The 20,253-nt window shown below is 32.5% G+C and overlaps 1 protein-coding gene across 1 annotated transcript; it reads left to right on the forward strand.

Moving 5' to 3' along the window:
* The first annotated feature begins 558 nt into the window (after nt 1-558).
* On the forward strand, nt 559-19,869 carry LOC126781324 (carboxy-terminal domain RNA polymerase II polypeptide A small phosphatase 1). The gene is made up of 5 exons (XM_050506261.1): nt 559-791; nt 1,092-1,405; nt 11,536-11,717; nt 13,789-13,942; nt 14,228-19,869. Exons 1-5 carry the CDS (start codon nt 719-721, stop codon nt 14,384-14,386), a joined length of 882 nt encoding a protein of 293 aa, XP_050362218.1. The 5' UTR covers nt 559-718; the 3' UTR covers nt 14,387-19,869.
* Nucleotides 19,870-20,253: the final 384 nt, after the last annotated feature.

Here is a 20,253-nt window from a genome sequence, read left to right on the forward strand (position 1 = left end):
AAGGTCTTTAAACAATTCTTGAGCAGCTAATTGCATGAAAAAAGATTTGTCTTGGATGCCAAGACTATTAAGTGAGAATCAGTAGAAATCTATTGACAAAAGTATCAGGATGAGTAGGTTTTTTCCCTTGATGCGTTGGATAAATTGACAAAACATGGATTCCTTATTTTAAGTGAAGTAATACAATTAAAAGATATATAAAGCTTAAGTCCTTAGTATTAGTTATGCAGACTTGTGCAAAATATAATCAGATTAATGATTAACGATTTCAATTTGTAATCATCAACCAAGATTACAGATGAACTTTGATTAATTCCGAAAAGTGCGCGCGGGGATGCCTATTGCATGCAGTTCTGCCTTATACACATAACTATTTTTGAACTTTTTTTACCTTTTCAAGTGTATTGAGTCGTAATTTAAATTATATAAATATCTGTGCCACCACAGTCAACTATTTTTGGCTGTTGACAGTGGTAGTAACATACAATTAGAAATACCTATATATTGACGTTCCTTTCTTGTTCATATAAACATGGGGCATTAAAAAGAGATGCAGAATCATGTAAATATTATGTTGGCGGCGCTCAAAGTTGGTATTTGTCCAGCGCCAGCCTGCCATTTTGTAAAAAAAGAAGGGAGATAAAAAATAGTTTTATGGTGTTAAAGTTTTATATAAACGTCGTTGCCATTTCTAAAAGGGCTCAAAACAAATGTTTAAATGGACGCATCGTCCATTATAACTCAAGTGTCACGGGATGACGAACAATTAAACAACTATGGATCCGACAGAGGTAAAGCCAAACTCAGTTACACCTGTTACCTACTGCCATCAATTTAGAACGTATAATGTTACCTCTATCTAAGATAAATATATTTACTGATCGTGAACGAATCCTAATGGGTGGATTGCGAAGCACCTTATCCTTGAATTGTGTATATCGTGAGAACAAAGCTGAGGTAAACAACTGAAACGTGTTGCTGTGATAACATTCTTGCAAGCAACCTTGAGAGCAGTGTCTTCTCGCCAAACCTACACAAATTAACAAGTGAGCTACACCGTGTGCTGTGTTGACGTTAAATATTTGTTATAGGATCGCCTCCCGGTGCACAGCATAACGACGGCGATGGAACACCTGTATCAGGCTCCACCCCATTGGGGAGCAAGAAGTCGAATGGGAGTGGAGGATTTTTACGATCACTGCTGTGTTGTTGGCGAGGCGGCCGGGGCAAGGGTCCACCCGGTGGCAATGGCACGAATAGTATTGATGGCAGGGCTTCGCCCCCGCTCCTGGTTATGTCAGACCATGCAGCACGACCACTATTGCCACCAGTAAGACATCAGGACATGCATAAAAAATGTATGGTTATTGACCTCGATGAAACATTAGTACACAGCTCATTTAAGGTATGTTTTTATAATTAGAAAATTTTGATAACTTTGATAAATGGCTTGCATGTGAATTCTTATTAATATTAATAAGGTAATTTTTGTACTAACACAAGATATTTGGTTGTGTTGTCTAGTAAAACACCTATTTATATACCAAACATAATTTTTAAACTGTTATAGCTTAAACTAGCAAATAAACATTGCTTATTATCTATGAAATTATATGAGTTCATTATCTATAAGATAAATAAACTCCCATATTCTCTTAAACAATAATAGTGATACACAAGTTTGAATTTTAAAAGTTATAATGACTATACATTACAACTTTTAAAACTTTACAGTAATACTATTTATTTAAACAACAATATATAAGTGGATACAATATGTAATAATTTCAGGCATTTCTTGTTAAGTTCTGTTCTAATATTTAAGTAATAATTTAGTTTAGTGTAGCTATCTAATGATATTAATGTTTTCAACGATATGTAATAATTGATATATTTCTATAATCTGTATACATAAGCAAAATACCAATGAGTGACTCATCACAACATCTCCGAAACTAAGGGTCCGATTGACTTGAACTTCAGCATAGTTAACTCTTTCACATGTAAACACTCATTAAGAACGGATTTTACTTATTTTGTTCAAAATTTTTTTTTCATCATTCACCTGTAGGAAGTCAAGATACACCATGATGTGGCAGTATCTTCCATATGGATGAAATTAATAATTGCAGATAGTGTATTTATATAACTAATTTGTGAAATATGTATGATGTTTCTAAATCTTCAAGTATATGTTTAACAAAATATTTTCTAAATTATGAGAAACGTAACTTTTTAGTAAATTCCCTTATAATCCCTCATGTCGTTTAACAGTGATTGAGTAGTATTTTCTACAAAATTAGTTGAATTATCACAGTAGTGGGATATGTCACAACTAAAATAATTTGTGATTGTTAATGTCACTGTCAGATTTTTTTTCAGTTTCTGTCAGATTTTTTTTTATATTAAACAGGTTTAAGTTTAACCTTGAAGATTTTAATGCAGTTTTATCGAATAAATTAACAAGTTGATTTCATGTAATGCTTCATTCTTAATGTACGTAATTCGGTGTTTATTGTACTGACAGTATGATAAATTATTTTTATCTTTATCTATCTTGATGACCTTCAAAAATGATGACCTTATTCATTCAGTATTGTTTTGGTCGTTCTTGTCAACAGTATATCAAATGCGATTTTAAATTGTGATAAGAAATATGCGCATATTGAAATATTTAATTATTGCCTTTAAAGATACTTGTAGTGAGAACAGTTTTAAAATTAGACATAGAACAAAAATTGTTCGAAATATAAATAACATAATTATTGGGCCATTTTTTTTCATTAGATTAATTAAAATCGTCAAATTAGAGTCCTTTAGTTAATGTTTTGTAGATTAAGAAATTTATGCAAGTACTATAGTAGCATTCTGCATTACAGTACATAAACTAAACAGCCATTTGTTAAGAGCTTCACTTTAAAAATCTTATGGCAAATGGCTCATTGGTAAGAATACGTGAATCTTAGCCAATGATCGTGAGTTTAAACCCGAATGTGTTATATAATTTTATTTATTAACATTTAGTGCCATCTATAACGATTACATGTCGTTATGCCGAGAAATGTTCTTAGTCCCACCATTGTTATTTTGTACCTAATTATTAGAGCATACAGTCGTTAGCTAAAGCACCTGGATAACGGGATAATGAAATAAATGAAAGACAAAGCCCTCAGACTAGATCTCGAATACTAAAGCTAAACTTGTTTTAATGTAACGTTTTATTGTTTAAGTGTAATAAAGTAACAGCCAGTAAATGCCCCACTTCTAGTGTAAGGTCCCCTTTTTAACAAATTCTGAGTTCTGTCGATTGGCGATAGAGAGCTACCAACAGGCAGATGTACAACTTCGGGTTGCTTATGATCCATTATATATGAATAATGTCTAGTACATATAAAACTTATATAGTCGTTATTCTTGCTATTTAGGTTATAGAACCATTATATTTTGTTATATTTCAAAACGTAAAATTACGCACTTGCGTTATTAGTTAAACGTATGAATGAATATACGTCACTGAGGTCAGGGTTTTTCGGCGAGAATGTGAAGGTTCGCTGGTACAATGAAACCCAACCCAAAAAAACGTTATTTTTTTTTTTATAGAATAGGAAGGCGGACGAGCATATGGGCCACCTGATGGTAAGTGGTCACCAACGCTCTTAGACATTGGCATTGTAAGAAATGTCAACCATCGCTTACATATCCAATGCGCCACCAACCTTGGGAACTAAGATTTTATGTCCCTTGTGCCTGTAATTACACTGGCTCACTCACCCTTCAAACCGGAACACAACAATATCAAGTATTGCTGTTTTGCGGTAGAATATCTGATGAGTGGGTGGTACCTACCCAGACGAGCTTGCACAAAGCCCTACCACCAGTAAATTATTATCACCAGTTATTTGTATTATTGAACTAAATTTTAATCGAAATGTATTTGAGTCATGCAAATTAGATCGAGTATTAATTTTGACGTTTCGTAAATACTTTTCAATGGGTTCAAATTTATCTACGTAGACCTGCAGTGCTATTCTGTAACAGTACAGTAACAGTACAGTTAATGTCCCACTGCTGGGCTAAGGCCTCCTCTCTCTTTTGAGGAGAAGGTTTTGGAGTTTATTCCACCACGCTGCTCCAATGCGGATTGGTAGAATACACATGTGGCAGAATTTCAATGAAATTACACATGCAGGTTTCCTCAAGTTGTTTTCCTTCACCATTAAGCACGAGATGAATTATAATCACAAATTAAGCACATGAAAATTCAGTGGTGCTTGCCCGGCTTTGGACCCACGATCATCGGTTAAGATTCACGCGTTCTTACCACTGGGCCATCTCGGCTTCTTCTGCTATTCTGTAAGAACTCACTTAATTACTCACCCGTGAAATGTTGACATCCGACTTATGGTGATATACTATTTTGATGCGCGTTTTGAAATGTTTCAATCGTTATGGTCAATATTGCATATCAGTTACTGCCATTTCACGACCGTTTTCTCGGGTGAGTTTTGAGTTTGTTTTACAGAATAGCGTACGTTTGCGATAACAACAGGCTAGATTATCACAGCTGCGATTCCTTAGTTATATATAAAACTAATAATAAAATTATCTCGTTCGGCTTTTATTGTTCATTCTTTAGAATACAATTTTCAATTTATTTTTCAACACAAGATAGTAGGTCGAGTTCCTCTCGTGTTTATTTCTCTTTTTTTTTTATAACACCTAGATTACATTTTATAGTTGAACCGCGTAAAGATTGCTGCTCTACTTTAACATCTGTTTATTTCGATTGATCTTAAAAAGTAAAGTTGAATATAATAAATTTTTTTAAAACGGTATTGTTTATTTTTTCTTACATTCAACACGTAACGTAGAACGTTGTAACGCTGAGTTTAATTCGTTCGTTAATCTTTAACTTATCTGTTAATGGATCGAGCTATTAGAAATTGGTATAACGGGGATCGTCCCGTTGATGTTCGTCTTAGGGAGCACAAACATGTACCACTTCTCTCTATAAGCGAATCTTCATTCTTATTACGAATCTGCCCTATCATGTGTTATCTAAACATTTGATAAAGAGATGGCCTAGTGGAGATCGTGTGGATTAACCGATCACAGATTCAAATCGAGAAAGCACCACGCTGTTTTCATTTGCTTTATTTGTCTTTATAATTCATCTCGCTCTCGGCGGCGATGGAAAACACTGGGTGGAAAAATGCACTAGATCGGGTGAAAATCTACTACTTTTGTATATATGTATTCTTTAAACACATGGCTTGGCTAAATAATCTAAATACAAGTTCCATTTTATGTGATGTACTACTTAACTTATTGCTTTTAAAAATGTTCTGTATATTTATTATGTTATCATGAGACAAAAAAAAGATTCGATGAAGATCGAGACGGCCTAGAACGCGTGAATCTTAAGCGATGATCGTGGGTTCAAACCCGGGCAAGCACCACTGAATTTTCATATGCTTAATTTGTGTTTATAATTCATCTCGTGCTTGACGGTGAAGGAAAACATCGTGAGGAAACCTGCATGTGTCTAATTTCATTGAAATTCTGTCACATGTGTATTCTACCAACCCGCATTGGAGCAGTGTGGTGGAATAAGCTCCAAACCTTCTCCTCAAAAGGGAGAGGAGGCCTTAGCCCAGCTGTGGGACATTAACAGGCTGTTAGACCAAATGTTTCTTTACAAAATATTAAATAATTTAATTGATTCTCCATATCTGCTCAGTGAGATTTTATTTAAGTGTCCTCGTTTTAACGCTCGCTCTCAGGATACTTTTTCAATACCCATTTATAAAACTAATTATTTCAAAAATTCTTTTATTCTAAGATCTTGTAATAGTCATAATAGAAAATACAACCACATTGATCTGTTTAAAAATAGTTTAAGTAAATTTTATAATCTTGTGAAAAATACTTATTAGTAATTAACCATAACCATATTTACGTTAAAATTTTACTTTGTCATAAATAGTTATATTTTATGTAACATCAAAATTAGTCCACTTCCCTGTTAAAACAGTAGTGGAAACTTAACTGGCATAAGTGTTAAAATATGATTATTATATTAAGTTGTAATATACGATATGCTGTATGTTTCCCTAATAAATAAATAAATAAATAAATAAATAAAAATACTGTTACTGTACTGAGACAATTAAATATTTGATTCGTTAAGACACGTTATAATTTGAAACATGTTTTATGTACTAACTGAGTATGTACTAGCTGTTGACTCTAATCGCGTCAAATTATTAATAAAATTCTGTGTTCTTATCCAGGGCTCCCTGGCTACTTCAATGTCAAATTTCATTAAGATCGGTTTACTAGCGTAATCGTATAGACAGACATACATCGTATTAATAATATCGTCTGATTATAATCGTCATGCTGAGACAATGAGAGCATAAGAATTAATGCTGATTAGCTAAAGAATTTTACGCTAATTGTAGCTTCCTCGTGTAACGTTAACTGGTTCTTCGATTTGATTAGCATGTGTATTAAATGTTTACATTTGTGTATAAACGTTATATAAAATATTTCTTATCGTGTTGTTAATTCGCGACCAAATCAAATGCCCTTTCCGTGTCAATATAAAATAATCGTGCGTTTAAAAATGACAGCTGAGATCATCCTTTATTTAATAATTCCTTTTTTAATTTATATCGTTCTAAGTTTAAACCGTTTTAAACTTAGAATATAGATTAGTAGATATACGAGGCGTATTTTATTTTCTCAAAATTTAATTGTTTCCGAAGCTGTATATACCAATCAATCTCCTTCGTTTATTTCATCATTTATATATGAAATTGTGGCTATTCCGTGGCAAATGATTTCTAAGCGAAACTAATGTTAGTACCAAAATTTTCTCGATCTTCTTTAACGCTATACATAAGGAAGGTAGTTTTTTTAAGGCCTATCAAATTTCCGAATTCCAATGAGACGGTGATCCGACACGTCCATAAGTGTTCAAGAGCAGGACCAGGAACTACTTCTTTCATAAGCTCGAGATTGTGAACAATGACAACTTCCAAACTTCCGGTTGTTCTTATAAATTCTTGTCAGAAAAACCCAATAACTTTTCATTTTATTGACATCAGAATCTACAGGCTAATATAACTATTAGACCAACGACGATAGATAATGTAAATTTTACACAACAGTCGGCGCCATAATGCGACAACATAACTCCAAATTTTACTAATAAAACTAAAACATACCCACTATATAAAACTATTTTACTTTTATTTCACTTACCCTTTCATTTATCCATGTTAAAAATATCGCCAAGACGATCGATTCCATTTCGCAATTAGGTTCAGCCGCTATCGACACGAGGATAGGTATCTAAAAATACATCGCGTAGTTAAACTTTTAAATAGTTACTAGGCGTCTACGTGATATCTTAGTCTTTGATGATCGTATTGTACTTCGCGTTAATTATTCGCTTTTTGTTCAGGCAGGAAATTTGGTGGTACAAATTTTTATGTTATATGTTAAGTTTACAAGCATTCTGTCTTTGTATTAAGCATATGCGTTCACGCATCGAACATCCGATTAAGTTGTAATTTTGTACTGTTGTTGGTACTCCTATTTAAATTGGTTTAGGTTTAGTGTGGGCATTGAGGGTTATTCTCCCTACCCGGGTAATATTGACCCGTGTCTGTGTGTTCCTAATAAATAATCGTCCATATTTAGTTATCGTTGTTGCTATAAAACCGACATTTTACCTATAAATTAATTTGACATTCGGTCGTGAATGAGTCTCTTAGCTTCACTTACTGAGAGGCCCCAGTGAGTAATATGATTGATTCGTTCGGGAAGTTTGTCTATATGTTAGTACGATAATAGATTATCTATTGTTTTACTCAAATTGTCATTAAGAAAAAAAAAATTCAATAAATTAATTGTTTACGGAAAATCATAAGATATGCAGATAAAGAATATTCTATTTTTATCTCTTTTTTATCTTATATTATGATTATCATTTATTATCTAAGTATATCAAATTGATCAGAAGAGTTTTTTTTTGTTATTGACAATTGTATAACTGGTACAGAACCATCAATCTCTGCTTGAACATTTCCTAACTAATATAAATGCGAAATTGAGTGTCTTTTGTTTGTTTGTTACGCTTTTATGTCTTAAATATTCAACCGATAGTCATTAAAGTTTGCAAACATGTCAGTGGTTGTAGAAAAGGACATAGACTACCCCCCCTCCCCCTCCCACAAACAGGCGAAGCTGCTGGCGGAAACTAGTACTAAATAATAACAATACGAATAAACTGCCACTCTAGACGATGTAGCCTTTGTCCAGCAGTAGGTCACCATCACCAATGGGCTGTTAATTTTGTAATATTGCTTTTTTAAAAGTATCATTAATGCGAATTCAAATTAATGTTCAAAATGTTTATAAGATTTACGACTTTATGAAATTAGAAGCCTTACGAGCGTGGGTTAATATTATACCTATATGACTACTGGGTATTTTTCTGAATTTTTATTACCAATATGGCATAATTAGGTATAATTGGAACGCGCATATTTGCTATAGTATTTGACAAGACCAGTAAATATAATTTAACTAATCTTCTAAAATGTTGATAAATCGTCGATCGTCGTTGATCGATGGTATATTGAAACAGTTAACGTCGATCGAAAATTCCTATTGCATAGTAAATAAGCCAAGATCGGTCGAGTACCGTGGAATACTGAGCACTTATCAGCCGCTTGTTATGTCATCAGCGGCCTTTCGACCATTTAATATATAGGTTTCAGTTGATTTAGTTAATATCACCTTTATCATCGTTTTACAAACTGGGCTGTAAGTCTTTTGAATATTGATCGGTCATTGTGTGTACAGTTTTGATTAGCTTCAAGCTGGTCAAGGTCGATACATTGATTTTGTTTGGACATATGATACATGAGACTTAGCCGAGATGGCCTAGTGGTTAGAACGCGTGAATCTTAACCGATGATCGTCGGTTCAAACCCGGGCAAGCACTACTGAATTCTCATGTGATTAATTTGTGTTTGTAATTCATCTCGTGCTTGACGGTGAAGGAAAACATCGTGAGGAAACCTGCATGTGTCTAATTTCATTGAAATTATGCCACATGTGTATTCTACCAACCCGCATTGGAGCAGCGTGGTGGAATAAGCTCCAAACCTTCTCCTCAATAGGGAAAGTAGGCCTTAGCCCAGCTGTTACTGTGTACTGTATATGATACCTATTTTACAAGGTTAAAAAGGAGAATTGCCTTGCCTTTTTTAACTATGAAATCATTTTTCAAATATGTATATTTAAATTAATAGGATGCATTATTTATTATATCTTGCCAATTTTCTTCATTGCCTTTTTTGCCATTAGCGGCTTTGTAAGCTTGATCACTTGACATGATTTAGGTTTTATAAAATTGACTTGGTATTGTTATAAAATGTTGCCATTATTCGATAAAAATAAAGAAGCTAAGTATTAAGAATCATAGGAAGGATATATATTTCTGTCACACAGTCATTGTTTTCCTTTTGAAACAAAGGAGTAGAACGTGTCGTGGAATGTTAAAGATGTTGACTCTGAAACATCGACACGATTCTTATTATATAAATCAACTAGACTGCTTTGTGTAGTGATACACGAAAATCCTTATTAGTTTCGACATAAACATCGAGATTACGTCGATATATCAACTGCGAAACCTAAATGGTTTCGCTGGGACTGCAGTAATATTTTGTAAGAACTAACTTCATTTTTCACCCGTGAAATGTTGAAAACCGACTTATGTTGATATACGATTTTGATGCGTGTATTCTTTAAATGTTATAATTATTATGGTCAATGTCGTGTATCACTTTCAGATGTTTCACGATCATTCTGCGAGTTCTCATAAAATTTAGTATAGAAGACAATTTTATTTTGAAAATAGATGGGTACTATTTTACATGTATTTTTAATTGAAATAATGATTGCTTAATCTACCTACAGATTATTTTGAAATTAATTTAATTTCGATTAATTATCTTAACCGTATAAAATTTCGAGTTACGATTAATTATCTTACATAATGGAGCCTGTTATCGTATTCATATAATAAGCTAATGTTAAATGTAATATTAATAGAGAATTTTTGAGATATTTTTTAAACAAACATATCGATTTCAATATGTCTGTGAATGAGTCATTCGGTACTTATTTAATCTATTCTATGATATGAAGCTTTAGTTTGTTTGAACGCTCAAATCCTAGCACCTTACCGGTCATATTTGCTTTAGATATCTCATTAATTGAAGTTTAAGGATTAGATTACATAGTGCCACGAGTTACGACTAACGTAACGCGGAGCATTAACATTTAACGCTGGTTTTATACAAAATGCTATTAATTCTTTTAAAAAAAATCTTAACTTTTACGCTACTCTATACGCTCGTATTTAATATTTGTAAAGTAATGCTGTAGGACAATGTTAATTGTATTTTAATTTATACGTATGTGTGTATGTATGTATATATTATGTATGTATGTTACTGATTCTTATAATTGCTAAGTTCATGACTTGTTCGCGGGATTCCCATAACATTGAGTCATCCAATTACAGTACATAACATTGATTATTTGTAGCATATATTTTTGCCGATGTACCGTAACAGCCACGAAATGAATGTTCCACTGCTGGGCTAAAGGCCTCCTCTCCTCTTTTCGAGGAGAAGGTACGGTAGGTAGGTAGGTAGGTTTACCGATGTATTGTGTATGTATTATACGAATGACGTAAAATCGAAATAAGTGTACACCATCAAACGTTTGTTTATATAAATGCTTGTTTTTATTTAGCTGATAAATCTAATATTTTGGTTATCACTGTGAAGCTCACACACACACATATTAATGTATTAATAACAATTTAGTTACAACATCGTTTTTTATGTAGCTGAATGTAAATTATCTACATGGCAAAAAAGCAATAAATGTATATATACATACGTGTATGGACACTTCTTAAAAAGTTAACGTAGATAATTTACATTCTATATAAAACGATGTTGAAACTAATTTGTTATTAATACATTTTTAATGCTTTCCGGACGACGATGAATGATCGCTCCGAAGAATAATTTTGGGTGAAACCCTTTACGGTCGTTGATATTGATATTAGAGAGAGATATTAACTTTTCTTTAGATTAGACTTCAAATAAAATCAATGAAAATAATTAAATTCAGTTCATTTGTACCACAAAGTTTAATTCAAATGTATGATTTTGTCATATGCGCTTTAATATACGGTCCTATGGCCTATATAATATTTAAGCGAAATCGAACTGCACAATCAGAATAGGCAACTAGTATTTTTTTGCGTCAAGCCTCATCATTTTTATGTCCCAATTTTTTATATTATGTTAAAACTTATAATTTATTGTGGATCTTTTGCTTCAAATAGATTGTCTTGAATGTTTCGAACGTTATGTCAATATTGACGCTCCATATTATTTGCGAAGTCGTGGCCTAAATGTATTCTCTTGTCGGCAGCCGATCAACAACGCTGACTTCGTGGTACCAGTCGAGATCGACGGCGCGGTGCATCAGGTGTACGTGCTGAAGCGACCGCATGTGGACGAGTTCCTACGGCGGTGCGGGGAACTCTACGAATGCGTGTTATTCACAGCGTCTCTTGCGAAATACGCGGATCCCGTCGCTGATCTACTAGACAGGTACAGTACATTACAGTTATAGCCTGAAAATGTGCGCTGGGCTAAGGCCTCCTCTCCCTTTTGAGGAAAAGGTTTGGAGCTTATTCGACCACGCTGCTCCAATGCGGGTTGGTAGAATACACATGAGCTGCTACTTAGTATTTCTTGTCAGAAAAACCCAATGACGAATGGGTGGGAATAAGCAACTATCCATACTGCTACCAAATATCTAGTCCACGACATTGACGCTTATGACTATGTTCCACGCAAATAATTATCGTTATCGAATCAAACACGTGACTGTACAGCATCAAATATGCGTCATGTTCTGTTAATGTTCCCATACAAATCAATATCAAATTTATACCCGCATCTCAAACGCGGGATGACCACAATTTTGTATTGACCGGGACACAATGACGGCACACCTCTAAACAATAGAAATGATGTTAACGAACCTTTGCAATTTCCTATTATTATTAATAATATCACCATTGTATTACGTTATCATATATCTATAAAAACGTCTATGTATACATACGTACGTAGCTTAGCTTTGGTATTGTACTGTTAATTTTTTTTTAAAGTAATTTTTAAATTTTAGAAAACTCACTCTTCTAGCGAGGTGTACGTAATTGAGATTACGTGAAATGAGCAATAACTAAATCGTTCGAGACTAAAAGGTCGAGGGAAAGGCGTGAAGTGCCTTTTGTTCAGTGTATTTATCGGCATGTATGTGGGCCTCTTGTGAAGGGTAAGAACGAATGGTCGAATGAATGTGTATTGAATCTTAACAGCGATTTAAAAGACGCAGATGCTCATTTAATGGTGATGCCTAATTGTTAAAATTAGAGGGTCCTTTAATTAAGAGGTTTCTCGAGTGCTTGTCTCCACTCATTGCATGTTTATTTTAAGTAATACGATCATAATTTTATGGGAAATTTGAAGAATACATATATGAATTTGCATGTTATTTTTTATTGACAACACCTCCGCCAAAAAAAGCGGCCCAGGAATAGAGGGTACAAAGTAAATTAACTATTTATATTCACGATATATAACAACACGTAAGTCATAAAATTCGTTTATGCTTAATTTGCTTTTGTTTATGACTAAACTCATGTTCAAAAAAGGAATTCTTAGCTCAGCACAGACACATCAACGGACTGGTACTTACTTTCGTGTTATAACTAAGAGCAACCAAAATAGAAGTTAAAAATCTTTATATTGTTTCTTTATTTCGCGATCAACGCATTCGCCTGTTCTCGCTACTTGTTAGGCTTTTCGTTTTGGTGCACCATCATCTATACAGTAATCAATCTGCTCCAGTAATCAAATCAAGTTGCTCCAAAAACTGTTAGTTAATCGGGCGGGTGAAATTGTAAAGCGCATCCAATTATATAAATCAATACACATTATAGAACCATATATTCTATCGCTAAATTTATTTAGTATCCGGACATAAAAGGTGATGAGCAAATAATCTGCGTTAAGAGAGAAATAGTGAAAGTACCGTTGTTATGCTGGTGGTAGGGCTTTGTGCTCGTCTGGGTAGGTACCAGCAACAGCAGTAGTTGGTATTGTTGTGTTCATCAGGTGACCCATACGCTCGTCCGTGGCTATCTATTCTATAAAACAAAAAGAAAGTGAACACATATCCCAATAGATATTGTAATTGTAAGATGCATTAAGCATTGCTAACATTGCTGTTGAACTCAGTTCCTCGAGGCATTGACTTAAAGGCCCCGCCAGCCGAAGGGGTTTTACTCAATAAAATACATTATAATTTTGCTCTAACCTCTAATCCTGCTTCGAAATGACCTAAAACGTCGAAATGTCAAGTAGCTTAGTTATACTTTCGATGGTGATACCATTTGAATAAGGAATTTGGTGTTGACTAGTAAAAGTAATGATTAAAAACGATTACAGAAAAGTAATGTAACAGTAATTATGCTAGTACAGAACATTCTTCCCGTCTGTACTGGCCGTCGTCGCGTTTGGACTCTACTACCACTTACCATCTGGTGGAGTAGAGTCATTTGCCGTCCTGGCGCATATAAAAAAAATTAATGTAATGATATTGTTATTTCAGATGGGGCGTGTTCCGTGCTCGACTGTTCCGTGACAGCTGCGTGTTCCACCGCGGGAACTACGTGAAGGACCTCAACAGTCTCGGACGCGACCTGCGCCGAGTCGTCATCGTCGACAACTCACCCGCTTCGTACATATTCCATCCGGACAACGCTGTGAGTATTTTATATCGGTGGACTACTTCATAGTTCCAATTTATTATTTTAAGCTGCACTTAATGGGAACGGCTTTCACACCTATTAAAGAGTCAGGAATAAAAATGAACTAAAGTAATAGTTCTTAAATCTTTTTTCTTTCTTTTTCACTCCCTGGTAGACCAATTAATAATTTTTCACTCAGTTGTTAAAAGCACTCGATTATAATTAAGGGACGTGTCTGTTCCGATTTAAATAACTAAGTATATATATATATATATATATATATATTATTTCTGTTTCCAGGTACCTGTCGCGTCATGGTTCGACGACATGACAGATTCAGAACTTTTGGACTTAATACCATTTTTCGAGAAACTGAGCAAAGTTGACAGTGTTTACACAGTGTTGCGCAACTCGAATCACCCCTACAACCCCACACAGAACAACTCGCCGCCCACATAGCCGCGGCCCTCGAGCCTCCCCCGAGTGCGCGCGGCGTGCTCGGCCGGCGTGCTCCGCGAGACGTACGTGGGGCACGTGGGGCATGTGGGGCACGCGGGGCACGTGGGGCACGCCGGTCACGTGGGGCACGCGCCGCCCAGCGCGCTCTCCCTCCTCGAGACACTCATCAAGAAAGGAGCGAACTTCGTCTTAAGTGCCAATTTTGCCTTCTGGTTAGTAAGGACGTTATTTGTACCTATTATACATTTTAGGTATCTCCTAGTGCGTAAGTGGTCCGTGTAGGTTCGCTGTGAAGCTTCCGCGACGCGCGTCGCATTTAAATCTTCGACTTATAATACCTCTGTATTGTCTATGAGTAACGATTCAGTGTTTTTAAATGACTAAAATCAATTTTAACTTTTTTATATCGTGCTTGGGATCAAATATGAGTAAGTTAGTGTATTGCGGCCGTGGTCTCAGGTGTGGCCGCCGACGGGAATTGTTTTGACTCGATTTGCTTCTTTAAACCTATACACATAAATGTAAACACGAATTTCTCATTTTGGCTGTTATTTACCCGTGACGTTTAATCAGCCTCGATAATGTATATATTTTTATCGTATATATATGAGTGGTCTTAAACATACGCGTTATATATACGACCGACTATGGTGTACATAGAGCATAGTATATAATAGAAGCAGAATGATTAGCACTTAAGGTGTACAGTATTGCACTGGTCTAAAGCCAATGTTACGATGATATTCATGTAAATATGTTCAGGAAATGGTATATTTAAAGCACAAAAAGTTTATTATTCATATTTATTTACTATATATAATATTGCATTAAAATATAGTTGTAATTAAAAAAAACCTAATATAATTGTTTATTTAATGTTTGTGACACTGGCTTTAGATGAATGCTCGTGCATAAGCATTGATGTGATCAGTTTTACATTTCATAATGTATGCATACCGTACAAGATGTACGAATTCTTTATTCGGGGAATATTATTATTTTTTTTTAATTTAAAAGAAAAGTAATTTCATTAGTGACAATAAAGAGTCAATCGGTTCAGTGTCATATATATATTTATTAATTATGTAATCAAATATTAAATTATATAATCGGATGAGAGTATCCGAATTTAAGAGGGGATTTTATTAAATTGTCATTTTAATCGTATGCATGTTAATTGATGATTTGTTTTTAATCGTATTTATTTAATAACGAAAATTTAATATCACAACGTATTCTAATTAAATAATATACGATGGATTTGATCACCAACCAAATGATGATATTTTTATATATGTATAGCGTTTTGCATTCACGTTTTTTGTGAAGTCAGTATTTGCAGCACAAGATATGATTTTTAAGTCGTCACAGTATTACCTAGATATTTAGATATGGATGCCATTGTACACGAATATTTATTTAGAGTAACCGCTCTATACTTTTTTATCATTATAAGGTAAATTGAAATTTGCACACAAAATTGAAGGAACTTAATTTTATTTTTCAATAAATTTAATTTATATTTTTTTTGTGAATTTTGACTTAAAATGTCTTTTTTAGATGAGTTTCACGACCTCTGTGTATGAACATTGATGTTTTCATTTATAATAATGTCCTTATTAGGCCTTTATTTTATATTTGATTTGATTAAAACTACGTGTTTTACACATGAAATACTGAAATATCACTAAATTATCTTCAAAACTATTCATTTTTATTGTATATATTTATTCTTCTATACTACACAATTTACACCTTACATTTACATATGCCATGCGATTTACAAGTAGATTTAATAGTTTTGGAAACGGCCCTGTACGTCTACCATTGGAATATGCTTTAGAATATTCCATACACTTCGGTCTATCCTACCGATATTATAAACGCGAAAGTTTTTGAGTATGGATAGGATATTTGTTATGATTTCTTGTAAAAATTACTGATTTTGTCGAAGTTTGGAATAGAGATGGTTTATATCCTGACTTAACAGTCACGGACGGAAGCTAGTTTTTTAATGTATCATTATTTAAAAAGCGAATAAATAAAATTAATATTCAAGTTTTCGTTTTAACATCGTCACGGTTTTTTATATATTAAATCTTTCTAATATTATAAACGTGATTTTATTATAAACTATATTTTTGTTACATAATTCCAATATGTCATAAGAGTCGATATTCTTTTAGGGAATGTAATAAAAAAAAAAATCTATTATTTATTTTACGCGAAGAGAATCGAGCTCGTAATATTTATTTATTTTAATGAGAAATGTAAAGCGTTGATTGAATATTGTGTGCAGATTTTATTTATCCATCTCGGGGAGTCAAAATTCAAAATTTTATCACTTTTTATAATAATAATAATAATAATAATTCGAATAAATAATTAGGTGAAATAATATGGTGCTTTCAGTATTATTCGATTAAGCGAATCGAAAATTGTATCGACTGCAAAACTTGTAACGCACACGGATACTCTTTTGGTTGGTAGTTTTGTAGTGAGCAGTGGACGGTCACTTGAAAGCATTAAATAACTGCACGACTTGGCTTATGCCATCTTTTTTTTTTTTTTTTGTTTCTAATTGCATAGCAAAGATCTTAATTGTTTTTTTTATTATTTTGTAATTAAATCATTAAATTGTCTGTAGAGGAAATGTAAATAAAATAAAAGAAAATTATGATTTCGATAACTGATTTGATTAAAACTTTTCGTATTTTACACATTTGTTATTTAGTATATCGATGTATGTGTTTTTTTTTAATTAATACATAATAGTTATACACTATCGCTAGAATTGTAATCTTATCCTTATATTTAAAGATGCTCTGTATCCTGAACTATGTTTAAATCGAAATTTTATGTCAAGCATTATTGCGAATGTCAAACGGTCCTTGACCCCGTTCACGACCCTCCTCATCCATTGGTCCGTGATCACGTGATATTCGTTCGTAGACAACTCCTTAAAGTTTTCTACACCAGCCGTCCCGTTCATATCTTATTGTATAATATAGCTATGTGCGTTATTTTCAATATGTAAATCATTCATCGATCGACGTTTATACTTATGCGATTTACGAAACTTAAAAATGTGAAGATTAATCCACGAAAAGGACATTTTGTTGCCACTTGAAAATATTGAAACAGAGTATTTAACATATATTAATGATAAAAAAGTAATAATATAATTATTTAATGAATTTAATATAATAAAAATAATAAATATTAATAATTCTCATCGAGCGCATTACATATTGATGAGCGATATGAAATTAATATATTAAATCGTAGAAGTATAAATGTACACTATCCGTGTGTGGATGTCACACATGGATGCTGATTCTATTGTACGCGATCTATGAATTAAACTAAATGGACTTTGTCTATCTCGTCCTTTTTTAATCCGCCACAAGAGAGAGAGATGGCAATACTTTTTATAACTGTCAAATCATTTTATAAATTGCGTAGAAAAGAATCGTCATATATCTATAACACTCATAAACCCACAGTAGAGCATTTATTTCGTAAGCATTAACACATAGATTTAGTATGTTATAGTAATATATACGTTGATTTCTGTAATTTTAAGAATAATTTGTTCATATATATTGTATATTTAAACGCATGTTTTTTACATGAACACAATCAATTCCCCGTGAATTGTATCGTAATTATGTAATTATTATAAAGGTAATAAAACGTCACCGATCAAACGTCCACGTTGTTTAGGAATTTACTATTTGTTAATTTTGATATATGAGAAAAAAAAAATGAATTATGCATGCAATAAAATTGAATTGATATTTTTTATCCTATATCTTATTGTGTAGTATAAATTTTATGGTTTTAACATTATATCGGGAATTCATTGTTATATGATTAATTTTGCGATTATTATTTTTTTATATTGTAATTTAATATTAGCATAAGTTATGTGAAATAGTGATTTTTTAACGCAATAACGTTTACGTGTTTGGATTTTATCTAACTCCTATAAAAGCGTTACGGAACTCGATTTAAATGTCCCGGTGCTTATCTAAACCAATTGAAACGTTAGCCATATTTAGTGTGAGAAAAAGCCATTAACCCATTATTTGGTACAATATTAATAGTCACTAATAATTTTTAATAATAACACATAAATATTATGCTTCTTTATATTTCGTAATTTATAAAATAGGCTTTCAAATTACCGTTTAATTTTATATATAATTTTTTTTTTCAATTTTTTTATTGGCAATTTTGTACGATGATAATCGTGATCAAGTGCTATAATGGTCGAGTTCTGTGTTCTGTAAGGGTTTTTAGTTCGCTTGTAAACAAAGTACAAATCATAATTAGAATGCAGTGGCTAAATAAACGAGAACATTATATATTTATTTAGTGTAAGATTGTGCCGTTTCGTACCATCTTTCACGCTTCCACGAATTAAATTATCGTTTCCCAAATATTACTTGCCTCGATGTTTAGATGTTTGGGTGAATGCTAGAGATTTTTTTTTACACACTGACTAACAATAGCTACCCACCTACGTCACTGCCTCGTTAGATTGATCCAATTTATTAATGGTTGTAACGTCAGCAATGAAAATAATTTACATACAATATAATAATATATCTAAAAAATAAAAAAAAATAAAAACATTTAACTGAACATATTATTGTGTTGCCACTCAAATTTCTTGGGTATTGTATGTATGTAATTTTATAGCTGACGTACTTGTACAGTACTGGATATATTAAACACTACTTACATTTTAAATAGTATTAAAATAAAATTAAAAATGATTTCTTTTTTGTCTGTTATTTATATAATTTTTTTTTTTTTTTTTTTTCTTAAAACGATATGCTTGACAAACGACAATATTTCATTGTTTTGTAGAAGTGAATGTTAAGTACCGAATCAGTGCAATATGTTTAAGAAATTATCATTGTTTACAACAGTTTTATTTGACATTGTACATGTAAGATTTGATTACTTAACAATGAATTATTACAATAAATAGGTGTTGGCATATTGTAGATATATTGTACAGCATTCAATGAAGGACTTGTCGTGTTATATTAAATAAATGTAAGAATATTTATGTATGTAAGGTATTATCTTTTAAAAATAACTGACGACTCGTCTGCATTATATTTTAACTCTGACAAAACTAATTACCATTAGTTACTATTTTTGAAAAGGTTTTAGAAATCATCTGTACTTTGTAATGTTGTTATCTGTTTAATATGTTATTTATGTTACACGACAAGACCTATATAATGGTATTATGATTTTTTTTACCTATCAGAGATTAGGCAGGTAAGCGGACGATAGTTATCTGTAATATTTATGAAGTGTAATAGCAAGGAAATATGAGGAATGGGTAACATTTACCTGAGACGAAATTTATATAGTGGTGTACATTTTTGATATGATGTTGTACAAAAGAGACATTTGGTATGTTATTTTATAGGAATGAAATAAATAGCCTTAATTAATAATTTGTGTATTATTTTATTAAAATTTTTTCCGGGGCAAAGATTAAAAAAAATAAAGATGGGTAGCTGTAAGCTGTATTCATTGCTCCTTGCTCTATGGCAGTATAAAAAATGTCGTCAATGTGAGCTGACAAATTACTTTAAATTAATTATTTAAACTAAGAAAATACAATATATATTATATAGTATAATAAAACCACCATTCACACTTTTGTCTAAACGTTTATTGAATTTAAATAAATATTTTTAAAATTTATATACTACAGTACAATAGCATGAAATATATAATAAATAATTATGTATCTTTCTTTTCACTTTTAATATGATATGGTAAAAGTACTTAATGATAGGTTTTTAACAACATGTTACTAATTAAAAAAAAAGATT

Source organism: Nymphalis io, chromosome 3 (assembly GCF_905147045.1).
Source record: "Nymphalis io chromosome 3, ilAglIoxx1.1, whole genome shotgun sequence".
NCBI lineage: Eukaryota > Metazoa > Arthropoda > Insecta > Lepidoptera > Nymphalidae > Nymphalis > Nymphalis io.

What these genes read in the sequence shown, in the direction of transcription:
- LOC126781324 (XM_050506261.1), top strand. Translation starts at nt 719, where the DNA reads ATGGACGCATCGTCCATTATAACTCAAGTGTCACGGGATGACGAACAA. An exon ending in CAACTATGGATCCGACAGAG is followed by an intron (nt 792 to 1,091) that starts GTAAAGCCAAAC and finishes TATTTGTTATAG; the next exon opens with GATCGCCTCCCGGTGCACAG. An exon ending in TATTCCATCCGGACAACGCT is followed by an intron (nt 13,943 to 14,227) that starts GTGAGTATTTTA and finishes TTCTGTTTCCAG; the next exon opens with GTACCTGTCGCGTCATGGTT.